Source organism: Chiloscyllium punctatum, chromosome 2 (genome assembly GCF_047496795.1).
Source record: "Chiloscyllium punctatum isolate Juve2018m chromosome 2, sChiPun1.3, whole genome shotgun sequence".
NCBI classification, from domain to species: Eukaryota; Metazoa; Chordata; class Chondrichthyes; order Orectolobiformes; family Hemiscylliidae; genus Chiloscyllium; species Chiloscyllium punctatum.
The window spans coordinates 111,160,168-111,174,422 of NC_092740.1; the positions used below are offsets into that span (position 1 = coordinate 111,160,168).

General features: G+C 38.9%; 1 protein-coding gene across 25 annotated transcripts in view; it reads left to right on the forward strand.

The window, feature by feature from the left end:
• The window catches only part of LOC140487787 (receptor-type tyrosine-protein phosphatase delta), a 2,436,480-nt gene that overhangs the window by 2,211,291 nt on the left and 210,934 nt on the right, over positions 1–14,255 (forward strand). For 13 of the 25 annotated variants that reach the window (XM_072587053.1, XM_072587138.1, XM_072587046.1 and 10 more), the window contains 4 exons: positions 1,181–1,198; positions 2,701–2,811; positions 5,922–6,191; positions 6,627–7,208. In XM_072587053.1, coding sequence (XP_072443154.1) covers positions 1,181–1,198; positions 2,701–2,811; positions 5,922–6,191; positions 6,627–7,208 — 981 coding nt within the window. The remainder of the gene's footprint in view (positions 1–1,180; positions 1,199–2,700; positions 2,812–5,921; positions 6,192–6,626; positions 7,209–14,255) is intronic. The other 12 variants (XM_072587148.1, XM_072587072.1, XM_072587080.1 and 9 more) reach the window with 1 other exon arrangement.

Here is a 14,255-nt window from a genome sequence, read left to right on the forward strand (position 1 = left end):
AAAGTTGATTTTTTTTTTTGCTCCTGAAGCATTTTTTTCTATTTAGCCACAGTAGTGTGTCTGCAGTAAAGCCTTCCAGACTAAATATCAGGATCTACAGAAGCCTGCTTTTCATGTAGACTTTAGCTTTTTCTGCTATCTTTGACCATGGCCTCCCTTGAAATGCCTTTAATATTCTTTATTCACCTTCCCTAGCTTCTTCTTTTGCTATAGCTAGTAGTTGAGCTTTATCTGATCCTAAATTTATTAAGTGACGTGCTAAACATTTGCTAGTGCCCACTGGTAGTCTGTAAGAACCTGTTTGCATTCAGAATAGTAACTATATTTTTCTATACTGAGATGTTTGATCACCTGTGTTACCAGGATTCTCAGCTTTGACCTGTCCTGTGATGTCTTGTTAACTGCCTCTTTGCTTGTTGTCAGCAGAATTGTGTAAATTAACCTGTTAATGTGAATTAAGATTAATTTTCACCTGTCAAATAGATGATATAGTTTTAAAGCTTTAATTCTGAAAATTTGTGCCAAATTATAAGGAATATAATAATATTTTTATGCTGTCTTTCTTCTTTCCGTGTTAAATCTCCAGAATCCTTTGGTAAGTGCTTAGTTCTGAAGCGCACTTCACCCCCACTAATTCCATGTTCAGATTAAAATGCATGGCATGCATTTTACTAACAGTTAGTGTAGTCACTGGATCTCTCCGTAGTGGCACACACTTCCACAAAAAAGTGCTATCAACAGTAAAATACACCTGTCTAAAAACTTGATACACAAACTTCACTTTAGATATAGTTGAGTAGATGCCGTAAACCAATCTAAACTGTAGTAGTTATATCCACCAAGCCTACAGTGTTTCCGATATTTGCTTAAACAGTTATAAATACGTTAAAGGTTTTAGGCTATCAAACAATTGAAACCAATCTCCTAAGACTTCACAGTCAATTTCTGCTCTGGCAGAGGCAATGTTGCCAACAGTGGACATTGTCCTTATGGTACAACTTGCTTTACTAACCTAATACTATCTAATATAATCCTGTTTACCAATACAGTAATTCAGCTTCTTTCTAGACCTTTATTCTGTAAATCTAATTTGATTTTATCTTCCAAAGCCCTAGCCTCCTTCTTCTCGTACTAATGCTTCTTCTTTCTAATCTTATTTGCATTCATATTATCCACCCAGGTGGTACACCAATACGAGGTAAGAGTGCTGAACTAACGTTCACAGAATTGATCCTCCTCATTTCTTCTGTCCTTTCATATCTCTCATGTTTGTCATGTAAAGATGTACATTCTTTCCTGTTTTGCTTTGTCCAGTTTGTTTTCTGTTCATTGATGTTCCTGTTGTGTCTGCTTCTCTTTTAGTTTTGGATGTATAAAGGATTTTGTTTCTGATATGCTTCGATATCGCATATCATTGTCCTTTGTCCATATCCAGTCACAGCGTATCATTTGTCCCTCTTTTTTATATAACTAGAAATTCAGGTTAAACTTACCCCCCACCTTCCCTTTCTCAAACGTGACCTGCATAGCTGTTCTTGATCTTGACCATAAGGTCTGTGGAGCACCTGCAAAAAAACTTGAATAATAATTTTTTTTGTCAGCTTTTTACCCTTCCCTCAAGGAACGAGTTTTGTCATTTTTCTTCACTTTTTCTTTTTCCCTTCTTCAAACCAGCACTTTTCAAACTTTCCTTATCCAGTTACACTTTTTTTTCTCTTCCAAAACTTTTTCACGGATTTGCGCATTTCGAGTTTTTCAAGCAACCCTCCTTCTTCAAGACTCGCAGGCCGGAAGCACCCAGTGAACGTTTTGAGGCGTTGGTGAAGATGGTACCTCTACTTTTTTTCTCCTTTTTAACACATCGTACAAACACAGACGATAATTTTGGATTTTTTTTCTTGCATTTTGTGGGCAGACACTAAAATACTAATCCCACTTGTGGATTTTTTCGTGTCTTGGGGGCTCTAACGTGTCCCGCAGCAGAGGTTGGTTGTTCTTTCCAATTGGCTTGGTCCACCATTTTACAATGAGACGAAGTGTGAATTTTTCTTTACTGATCCTATTTACTCTTATGTATTTTTATTTTTCAGCAAAAGGGTCTGAAAGATTGTAAGTTGCACAATGATTGTTTATGTCCTACAAGGTTGCATGTATAGCAAAAGTTACTTCTTAAGAGGTCTTTTGAAAAGTATTTTGAGAGATTATGCCTTACTAACCAAAATTCTTTTTTTTTTCACTTTGAGCAGCTTTTTGTGTTTTTGCTGCACCTTTTTGACTGAAGAAAATGTTTCTTGAGAATGTGTCTGCCTTTTTCAACATTTCCGACTCTTTGTGGTGACTTTTTAACGTTAACTCTTTCATTTTACCCAAAGGCCATGCTCCTTTGAAGCAACCTCGCCCATCCTTTGACCAGTGAATTTCCCAGAGCAGGATTTCGTTGTGAAATAAATAAACAAATAAATAAATAATAGCTCTCTCTCGCTGGTTTTGATGGTGTGAAATCCGTCTTTCACTAACTTACCCATCACATCCACTCTGTCTGTTCACCCTAGCAAAGCAATGACGACGCTGAATGGAGCTTCGCACACCAGTCCTTTCATGATATTGAAAGGATTTGGGAAAAAAATGAATAAAAGCACTGAAATTATGAGATATTCTCTAACTGTTTTCTGCGCACTTTCTTTTTTCTTTCCCATACAGGTGCCCTCCAAATAGAGAACAGTGAGGAATCTGACCAAGGAAAATATGAGTGTGTGGCAACCAACAGTGCTGGTACACGTTATTCTGCTCCTGCCAATCTATATGTGAGAGGTAGGAGAAACAAAACCGTGGCATCCACTATTCAGAAAGACTCAGGGCGTTAGGAGCAGATCTAAATGTAAACAGTTACTGCACTAGGGAACAGAAGGATCTCTAGCTGGCTTATTAGTGAAAAAATATCTTATGCAATTAAAAGGTACAATGATTTTTAAAGAGAAAACAGCACCCTTGATCCCTATCTATCCTGAGAGATGGGTTTGTAAGTATGTTTGTTTTTATTTTAACTTCTTTTATTTTTGCCTTGATTTAAACTTGTGCTTTATGTTTTTTTAAAATGGTATTTTTGTTTCATTTAACTTTGTTATGACTTGATTGCTTGGTGTGCTACTAATCAGCAGCAAGAAACTCCAAGCACTGGGGTATGTGGATAAATGCACTTGAATCCTGAGATGCGAGGAGTGGAGAGAATAAGTGTGTAAACACTGCCTTTGCAAATAAAAATGAGTGGAGCACAATTAATTCTGTTTTATTTTATTTTCATTTTTCGTGTATTATGAAGAAATCTGCAAATCCCTGCCACTCCAGTAATGAACTGAGTTTGAAAGCTGTACTTGTCATTGTCTGAATTGTTTCAAGACACTGAAACCAGGACAGAAAGTCAGAATGTGGTTTCCAAAACAGTTGATGCAAGCCTCTTCTGATCACCTTACTCCATTTGTAAAAGTGTGTCAATTTCATAAAATGACCACAACGATCTTTTCAAAATTTTATATCTATGTGATTAAATATTGTTTGAGGTGAAAAACATTACTATATATATTTTTAAATTATGAAGCAAAAAGAGAAAAAAAATCAGTCTAAATTTATCAATTTTGAGCTCATTACTGCAGTGTAGGTGCTCCTTGGCTAAAATTAGGTTCTTCTTGGAATCTTTCTCTACTGTCTTTATTTCTTGTTCTGTCTTTAACATTGGAGGGCTTTATGATTGCAAACTATCCAGAAAGTCAAGTGATCTTGATTTCTAGATAATGGCATAAAAATCTCTCTAACATTAGGGAGGATGAACAATTTATCTCATCAAATAGACTGAAAATTTCAAACTGATGCTAGTTATAGCTCTTGACACCATCTTAACATCAAACTAATGGTGATTTTGGGAGTTGAGGTAGGAAGGCTTAAACAGAACTAGCTTAAATGTACTGGTAGCAGTTGAAAGCCTTGATACGGCCTTTTTACTCTCTCTGTGTTTCCCTTGTTTTTCTCCTTTCCTCATTTCATTGTGTTCTGCATCAAACCCCCTACATCCCTCAGAGCTGCGAGAAGGTTGGTGTGTTTTTTACTTTTTACCCACCTTAAGAAATATTGATTGAAATAACCAGAAAAAAATCTGAAATGAATGTAGCTGCATTGTGGCCTTTGATTAATGTAATGTCTTAAATAATGCTCTGGTCATGGCTGCTGGTGCTTGTGGGCTAATTGGATCAGATATTGGTGCATGTTAGAAGAGAATGTGCTTTGGGGTGCATGGCAAGTTGTAGTCTGCTAAACTGGTCAGTGTTCCTGTTCTGTTATTCTCACTGATGCCTGTTGCTCATAGAAAGCCACCAAATTCAGAGTGTTGTGCTATTTATTACAAAGCTTTCAAAAGCATGATTAAATAGGCCTTATTGTTCGGTTTCTGTTTTCTATTGAAAAAGATTACATCATCTTGTCCTGCAAATTCTCAATTAATATTCACTGCTTTCTGCTTTTTATTTGTACCGTCTGCTCTTAAAAATTGCTTGCTCCGTTAGCCATGCTGCCAATCATCATTGCTCACAAGGTCATAATGGGTCACTGCAAAAAGAAAAACCTTGCAGCATTTTTTTTTAAACTGAAAAAACAACCTCTTATATATTGCGAAATAATCAATCTGGGGAAAAGACTATCAATGGTATTTAGTTACACATTTACATGCAAATGCTTCTTTTCAAATATTTTATCTGGTTTGAACTTTTGTCTTGGCCTATGCTAGTGAATTCTAAAGCAGACTTAATCTCCAATGTTGCACATGCAACTAAGTTTGAAGTAATGACACAGGCATTTGAGCAAAACGTATTTTACATACTATGCAGGAACACTGATTATAATGCTTTCTTAAACTTTCAGTCTTTTGTTCCCTGTACGTTGTCCAGTCTCATCAATATGCTTGCGTGTTATATGTTTTAATTGCCAACATGACTTATTTGCAGTAACACTGATTGCAAATAACCCTAATGTGTTAATGTAACTTGCTGTAGCTTCTGCTTAATGAGAATGCTTGGTCCATATTGAATGCTGTTAGCGAAACCTTGCTTCTTGGTCCTATCTTTTCCTACATTAGATTTAAGGTGTAACACTACAGTACTAGCATAACCTAATATGCCCCTGCTCAGTCCCTTCCTCTTCCTCTCTTCCTGTTCTCCTCTCCCAACACCCCCCAATTCTCCCCTATATTTTTGACTTTGACTTTTGTTTTGCTTTCAGTTCTGTTTTATTTCTTTTAATGTTTTCCCGGCCACCTTCCCAACTGACTTCAGCATGGTGGTGTATATATATATATATATATGTACCAGTCAACCACATGCTTGCTTGCATGACCAGAACCAATCAAAGTACCAGGCTTTGCCTTGTTTTTCTAATGTGCATATATGTTTACATGTTAGTGTGAGGTCTTGAAGCTGCATCCACTTTGAGTCTGAAAGCAATCGAGTTGCACTGTCAATGTACTGTAGATGATGTGTACCAGGGCTCTGATGTGACAATGTGGTCATGCACATTTACTCACATCAACTGGAAGTATACAGCATTGAAGTTGATTTTGTACTCAACTCAAGCATGCTGTCGATCCTCCAGTTCTGTGCATATTTATTAATATACCTTCTGCATGGTGTTTGTGTATTGTTAGTCTGTAGTTCAGTCCAATGTGGGAACCTGATAGGTTTGATCTAAACTTGTACAAGATTAGAACTGATGCAAACATAATTGAAAAACTCTATTAATAATAATTTGTTTCTTTATTGGCTCATGTGTAATGTAGATCTATGTTGAAATAAGTATCTATAGAGTGCATGTAGCTTAAAAAGTGTGTAGACAAAGTGCTCTTTTTGTACATGTTATTACCTTTTTGTGTTTTGTTCCAGTTCGCCGTGTCCCACCAAGATTTTCTATTCCTCCGACAAGCCACGAGATTATGCCTGGTGGAAGTGTAAATATCACTTGTGTTGCTGTGGGATCCCCAATGCCTTATGTGAAATGGATGCTGGGAGCAGAAGACCTGACTCCTGAGGATGACATGCCAATTGGACGAAACGTCCTGGAGTTGAACAACGTCAGAGAGTCTGCAAATTATACCTGTGTTGCCATGTCGACACTCGGAGTCATTGAAGCATTTTCTGAGGTCACAGTTAAAGGTAATTAACAAATACTTTTTAAAAACATAGGCGGGAAGTAAGCTTTACTTTGTTTATATAGTGTCTAATTTTTGCACTGCCAGATATGAAACTGTTAAACAAAAATTGTAAAATAAAGTAGCATTTACTTGAATTGCAGTTACAATATGCAGTAGATATTACATTTATTCCTCTTGGTATAATCAGTGTTCATGGCTAATTAAGCCAGTATCGATGCAGCACGTTCCAGTTTCCAGTATATTTCAATTAAATGTTGCTAAGTCTTCTAATAAAACAAATATATAATAATGGATCTTCGGATTTTTATTTCCAGGATTAAACTTGGAACATTAGTGAATTCATTTTGTAGTAAAGAGTAGGCAAATGCTATTAAATTGTATGTATTAAAATATTAACACATCTAAAGTTGTGCATATAACATGCTTATATCTACAGCTTTGCCAAAACCCCCAGGCACACCTGTTGTAACTGAAACTACAGCGACGAGTGTCACATTGACTTGGGATTCTGGAAATCCGGAGCCTGTGGCTCACTATATTGTACAACATAAGCCCAAGCATTCAGATGGACCATTTCAAGAGATTGACGGGGTGGCTACAACACGATACAGTGTTGGAGGACTAAGCCCTTACTCGGATTATGAGTTCAGAGTCATTGCAGTGAATAATATTGGGCAAGGCCCACCAAGTGAACCGGTAGAAACACGAACAGGTGAGCAGGCCCCTTCCAGCCCACCTCGCTCTGTGCAAGCCCGCATGCTGAGCACTACCACTATGTTAATTCAATGGGAGGAGCCAGAGGAGGCAAACGGTCAGATCCGTGGATACAGAGTTTATTATACTATGGATCCACAACAGCATATTAACAACTGGCAGAAGCACAATGTAGATGACAGTATGCTGACAACAATTGCAAACCTGACCCCAGAGACTACTTATACCATCCGTGTGCTGGCTTTCACTTCTGTTGGGGATGGACCACATTCACCTGAAATACAGGTTAAAACTCAACAAGGAGGTGAGTTATCTCTACTTGGGCATTTCTGTGCTCTAGTTTTATACTGTGGAGATGCTGGTGTTGGACTGGGATGGACAAAGTCAAAAGTCACACGACACCAGGTGAGAGTCCAACAGGTTTATTTGAAATCATAGTCTTTCAGAGCAACTTCACCTGATGAAGGAGCAATGCTCCAAAAGTTTGCATTTTACATAAACCTGTTGGACTATAAACTGGTGTTGTGTGACTTCTGACTTAATTTCATACTTTATATTTTCCCACTGTTAAATGTTCACTTATTTTATTTTTATACATGACAAATTTTGTTTCTTGTATGTTGTGAAACATTATACCCATGGTGTGGAATTTGCAAGCCATTTTTGTGAGCAATGCGGTTTTATTTATGAACAATATAGGACCGCAGTAGTGGTGCTGGGAAGATACCTTGTTTTTTTAATTAATTATAGTCTTTACAGAAATGAATGAATACAGCCAAATGTAGTGAGAATAAAAAAAGAAAAATCAAATCCCATTCTCCTCCAAAGCAAAAGCTTTTTGTCTGAAATGTGCAACATAAGCAGGTACATACCCAGAGAATCTTTGGTAAAGTTGATAGTTCAGAATACGGGAAACATTTTTTGTGCAGAGGGTGATGTATGTATGGAAAGATCTGCTAGAGGAAGTGGTGAAGGCTGGTACAATTACTACATTTAAGAGGCATCTGAATGGTTATATAAATAGGAAGGGTTAGAGGGATATAGGTCAAGTGCTGGCAAATGGGACTAGATTAGTTTAGGATATCTGGTCGACCTGGACGAGTTGGAACAAAAGGAATCATACATCTCTGATTCCATAACTGTATGAAAGGAAGGAAATTCATTGGAGGAAAGTGGGAATATGGAATCCAGAACACAGAGATCTGCCCTGAACTAACTGAATTGTGATGCAGACTCAAGGGACTGAATTGTCTACTTCTCCTAAGTTATAAGTTGGTATCCATTTTTACAGCATAGTGAGACAGAAAGCACAAGTGGCATAAGAGAGAATGCCAACTCGAACTCAGCTTCACCATTGTAATTTTTACCAAATTTCATGGGCAAGTAAAAATTTCTACAGAAGATAGAAGTGGAGTTTTAGGTGAAATAAGTAATGAGACACATTAAACTATTAATGCATCTGTTAATGAAAAGTTTGTTGTTACATGAATTGAGTGATGTCTAGGAAATAGAGAGACCAAACTGGTGGCAGTTCGATTGTTTGGCAATCAGCAGAGTGCTGTGTCTCAGATGTCTGGACAGAGTTTGTTTGAATTTTTGATTGACTAAGAGATTTTAACTTGAGCGCAAGCAGAATGAAATTTTGATTTGTTGACACAAAGACCTAAATTTTTGGGACAACTTTGGCACAGTTTGACTTAGGCAAAATGGCATTAGCACCTATCCAGGAGCAGATCACCATTACAAACAGGCGATTAGATTAGATTACTTACAGTGTAGAAGCAGGCCCTTCGGCCCAACAAGTCCACACCGACCCACCGAACAGCAACCCATCCCCCTACGTTTACCCCTTCACCTAACACTACGGGCAATTTAGCATAGCCAATTCACATTTTTTTTGGACTGTGGGAGGAAACCGGAGCACCCGGAGGAAACCCACGCAGACACTGGGAGAATGTGCAAACTCCACACAGTCAGTCGCCTGAGGTGGGAATTGAACCCGGGTCTCTGGCACTGTCAGGCAGCAGTGCTAACCACTGTGCCACCGTGCTGTGATGTAATGATATAATTTATACAATTTAATCAGGCTTACTGAATAGACTTTAAATGCATGGCAGTTGTCATGAATGGTTGTAAAAACACATCTGTTTCATGAATGCCCTTTAGGGAAGGAAATCTGCCATTCTTTAACCCTTCTGGCCTACATGTGACTCCAAACCCAAAGCAGTATGATTAACACTTAACTGCCTCAAGACATCGCTAAGCAAGCCATTCAGTTTAAGGACAGGTCAGCTGGATTGTTTTCCTTCAGTTGGCACTAACCCAATTGAAGAAATTCTCTCCCTTTTGCTGTAAATCCAATGTGTGGAATTAAGTCAGGGACAATGGGATATGTCAGAATAGAGCTCCTGTTCAACAAGAATATTCATTTCCAAGTGTTACTGTGTTCTTGCTGTTCTTTGCCTGGAAAGAATTCCAGTTGGAGAACCAGGACCAACATCGATGTGATGTACTCAGCAATCCACAGAATCACAGAATTGTTACACACAGAAGAAGGCCTTTCAGCTCGTCATGCTTGCATCAGTTCTGTTATCCAGTGCCAATCTCCTGCCTTTTTCCCATATTCATGTGAACCTTTTCTATTCATTTAGTTTGCTTCCTTGCCACAATTCTATGATATGTATTTTATTTTGACCTAATTGTACTGCTTTTTATGTTAGAAGTATAACTTCAAGTCAGACATTTTTAAAAATGAACAAACTGCAAATTATTCATTATTTTGGTCAAGTGCCTGGTTGACAGATAATTGTTAATTTTGACTGTGTTTATAAAAGAGTAACCTATGTTGTTGGACTTGAAATTTACTTCAATTATTTGGTGAATTTGCTTTGGTACTTTGTGAGTTGACAATTTTCCTGCACACTCAAGTGGGAATGTGTGTGTGTGTGTCAGTCATCTGTAGAGAGACATAAAACATGGAAGCACATCCTCCGACCCATGCTGAACAGAATTCCAATCTTAATCCCAAACTAAACTAGTCCCACCTGCCTGCTCCTAACCCATATCCCTTCAAACCTCTCTTACTCATGTACTTATCCAGTGGTCTTTAAACATTGTAGTTGGACCCACATCTACCACTTCTTCAGAAAGTTCATTCCATATGTGGACCACCCACTGTGCAAAAAAAAATTATCCCTCATGTCTTTTTAAAATCTCTCTTCTTTCCCCTTAAAATGTATCTTGTAATGCCCTACCTTAGGAAGAAGACAACTACCATTAACTATCTTGAACCATCATTATTTTATCAAGTTATATAAGGTCACTTCTCAACCTCCTACACTCCAGTAAAATAAGTCCCAGCCTATCCAGTTGTTCTTTGTAACTCAAACCTTCCGTACCCGGCAACATCCTAAGTAATTCTTGTCTCAACCCTCTCCAGTTTATTAATATCCTTCCTATAACTAGGTGTGTCCCACACCAGCTCAACATGACTTCGCAGCTCCTGAACTCAAAGGACTGAGCAATGAATGCAAGCGTGCAAAATGCCTTTTTAACCACCCAGTTTATATGTGATACAAATTTCAAAGAATTATGTGCCTGAACCCCTAGGTTTGTCTTTTCTACAACACTACACAAGGCCCTACCATTAATTGTACAAGTCCAACAATTGTTTATTTTACGAAAATGCAGTACCTCGCATTTATCAATATTGAACTCTATCTGCCATTTTTCAGCTCATTTTCCGATTTCATCAAAATCCCTTTGTAATCTTAGAAAACCTTCTTCACTATCTAACTATACCACCAATTTTGGTTTCGTCTGCAAACTTACCAACCATGCCTTCTATATTCTCATCCAAATCATTTATATAAATGACAAACAAAAGAGGATCCAGAACGGATCCCTGTGGAACACAACTGGTGACAGGCCTCCAGTCCAAAAAGCAAAAAGCAACACTGTACCACTCTCTGTCTCTTGATGTTAAGCTAATTATATATCTTATTGGCAAGCTCACCCTGAATTCCATGTGACCTATCTTTACCAACATGTTGAGGAGTTTGTCAGTATGGTTTCCAAGTTCACTGATGCGTTTTGAATAATAACCATAATGTGGGGCAGTGTCAGAAGTGATAACTTGATTAAAAATTACAGGAGGGAGGAGCAGTGGAAGTTACAGGAAGAATAGAGGATGTTGGGAAGGTTTGAGGGAGGGGTGTGGGTAGGCTGCTAACTCCTGGTAGTGAAGTCAGCAGTGAGCCACCGGACAAGAAAGGAGCCAGCCCCTGCAACCATAGCTTGAAGGAGCTCCTCCACCATCAGTGGAGATCTGATCCTTGGAAGTTGCCAGTTTACCTGATTGACTCTGCTGCAGTAGTACCAACAGTGCCACTAGCAGCAGGTACTGCAGCAGGCCAACAAAGGACCCCACATTGCTCAGGGAGGATTTTGAAAGCTTCAGGAAGATAAGACCCGTAGAGTGGTTCAGAATAGGCGAATGGGAAGAAATTCGCCTGAAAGTATCTTCAGCTCGGAGGATGTCCCAGATGTGCAAAGGGCACTTCCTGAATGTAGTACCTTCTTTTTTCCTGTCATTTTGCTTTAAACTTCTTTACAAGCACTGTCTGCCCAGTTGCCCGCATCTGTTGTATTTTAGTATCAGAAATGTTCAATCAGCTTCTCACAAACTCAGTTAATCCTTAAATTATTTCCTTGCATTTCTTGTGAGGGCTGACAATTTTAATCCTGTCACCTCCCAGTTTAGTGGGAATGAACTTGGAGGTGTGGGCAGAGGTGGTGTTCTGCCCTTTATTACATGCCCACTTGCTGAAAACACGTGCTTTTGGGGTGGGTGTGGAGGTCATGTAATATCCAGCCCCTCCTCTCTTATTTTGAATCTTTCCAAATTTCGACCAAAACTGGTGTTCTTTAAAGTGGAAGGTTATGTTATTACTTTGCCTTTCAAAAATGTGACTTATTTGTCATTTTAAATCTCAGCAAGATTAAACAACTTTCAACTGTATTGGGATCTGTGGCATATCATACAAATCACAGAAAAAAAACAAATGTCCGTCTGTCTGGTTGAGCTTGCTCACTGAACGAAGATGGATCCTCAGTGCTTGTGGGATGTACACAGGAGAAGTGCAGATCAGTGCATGACTCTTTAGCAAGGCTTAATTCCTCAACAGACTTTGTATACCTGGTTACACACTTCTTTGTGAGCTGTGCTTTGAACTACCAAGACAAGTCTTTCAAGGTTCTTGGCTATTCACTTGAGGTTTCACATTGGGTGTTGAATTTAAAACCAGCCATTTTAGATTACTTACAGTGTGAAAACAGGCCCATCGACCCAACAAGTCCACACCGACCCTCCGAACAGCAACCAACCCAGACCCATTCCCCTACATTTACCCCTTCACCTAACACTACGGGCAATTTAGCATGGCCAATTCACCTAACCTGCACATTTCTGGACTGCGGGAGGAAACGAGAGCACCCGGAGGAAACCCAAACAGACACGGGGAAAATGTGCAAACTCCACACAGACAGTTGCCTGAGGCGGGAATTGAACCTGGGTCTCTGGCGCTGTGAGGCAACAGTGCTAACCAGTGTGTCACCTTGCCACCCATAAATTTACCCCATGAATTGTAGGAAGCAAAGCATGTTTTATTTTAAATGAGTTCATAGAATGTGGGATGTCACTTATTGATTGCCCAACTCTAATTGCCCATTTAAGAGGTAACCACATTGCTGTCGGTATGAAGGCATATGTAGACCAGATGGGTTTTTCTAACAAGCGAAATGATTTCACGGAGTCTTAATTCCATATATTTATAGAATTGAAATCCCACCATCCGCCATGGTGAGAATCTAAACTGATCCCCAGAATATAATACACTTAGTCAGGGGAAGTATAGAGTAGGGGAATGGGTCTGGGTGGATTACTCTTCGGAGGGTCAGTGTGGACTTGTTGAACCAAATGGCCTATTTCCACACAGTAGGGATTCTATGATCATAGTGAGGAAGATAATCTTAGACTACAGGAGAATACAGTCAGGCTGGTCAGATGGGCTGACCACTGGCAAATGGAATTCAATCTGAATAAGTGTGAGGTGATGCACATGGGCAGAATAAACAAGGCAAGGAAATACATGATGAAAGATCAAAAGGGACCTTGCCGTCCAAGTATTCCAATCCCTTAAGGGATGAGGACATGTGGATAAAATGGTTAGGAAGGCATTTGGTATGTTTGCCTTTATTACTCACGGCATAAGATTTTAAGAGCAGGGAGATTATGCTGAAACTGTATAAAACATTGGTAGGCCATAGCTAGGATATTGTGTGCATTTCTGGAATCCTCATTATGGGAAAGATGTTATAGCACTGGAGAGGATGCAGAAGATTATGCTTGGGCTGGAGCCTTGTGGTTAGGAAAAGATATTTGATAAACTCAGATTATTTTCCTGAGAACATAGGAGATTGAGATGTATAATCTTTTGACTAGCGTAGTTAGGGTAGACAGGAGGAAACTTTTCTCCTTGATGGACAAGTCATTGACCGGGAGCACAGATTTAAGGTAAGGGGCAAAAGGCTGAGAGATAGGGGGAAAATCGTTTTTACTCAGAGGGTAGTGGGAATCTGAAATTCACTCTCTGCAAAGGTGTTAGAGGCAGAAACCCTCACAATATTTAAGAAGTCCACTTGCCATGTCAAACATACAAGGCCAGAGGCCAAGTGCAGGAAAATATGATTAGAATAGTTACATGTTTGTTTCTAATCTGCGCAGACACAATGGGCAAGGAATCTTTGTCTGTGCTGTAGGCCTTTATGGCTCTAACATTACTGGGTTTCTGGAGTAATAATCTAGTGATAATATTGCAAGGCCATCACCTGCCCATGTACCAAAATAAGCCATTTTAGAGGGGAGGTAAATGCAGAGTGAATAATAGAGAACAACATTGCAAGGGAGGTCAGGAATCCTGGCTCAGCTTTCTGCAGATCTCTATGTTGATGTTGATTTGGATTCGAGATTCTGAACAAGATTACAATTTGTCAAAGCTGATGAAGCTATAAGCCAGTTGATGTCATTGGAGTTATTTTAACACTTAAGTTACTTCAGATGCGATGAGTTTATCATGATTTAACTGGAAATTCTCAGAAACATTTTACATCTCTGTGTTGCAAATTGTTTAATGAGATGTATTGTAAAGTGCACTTTACATTTGTAGTATATAATTAAAATTAAATAAAGAAACAAAATTACCTGCCCAATAGACACCAATTATTTTTGAGATTGTGCTCCCCCAATCAAGTATGACTTTGAGAGTCTGGGCCAGCTCTGCAATCTTACAAT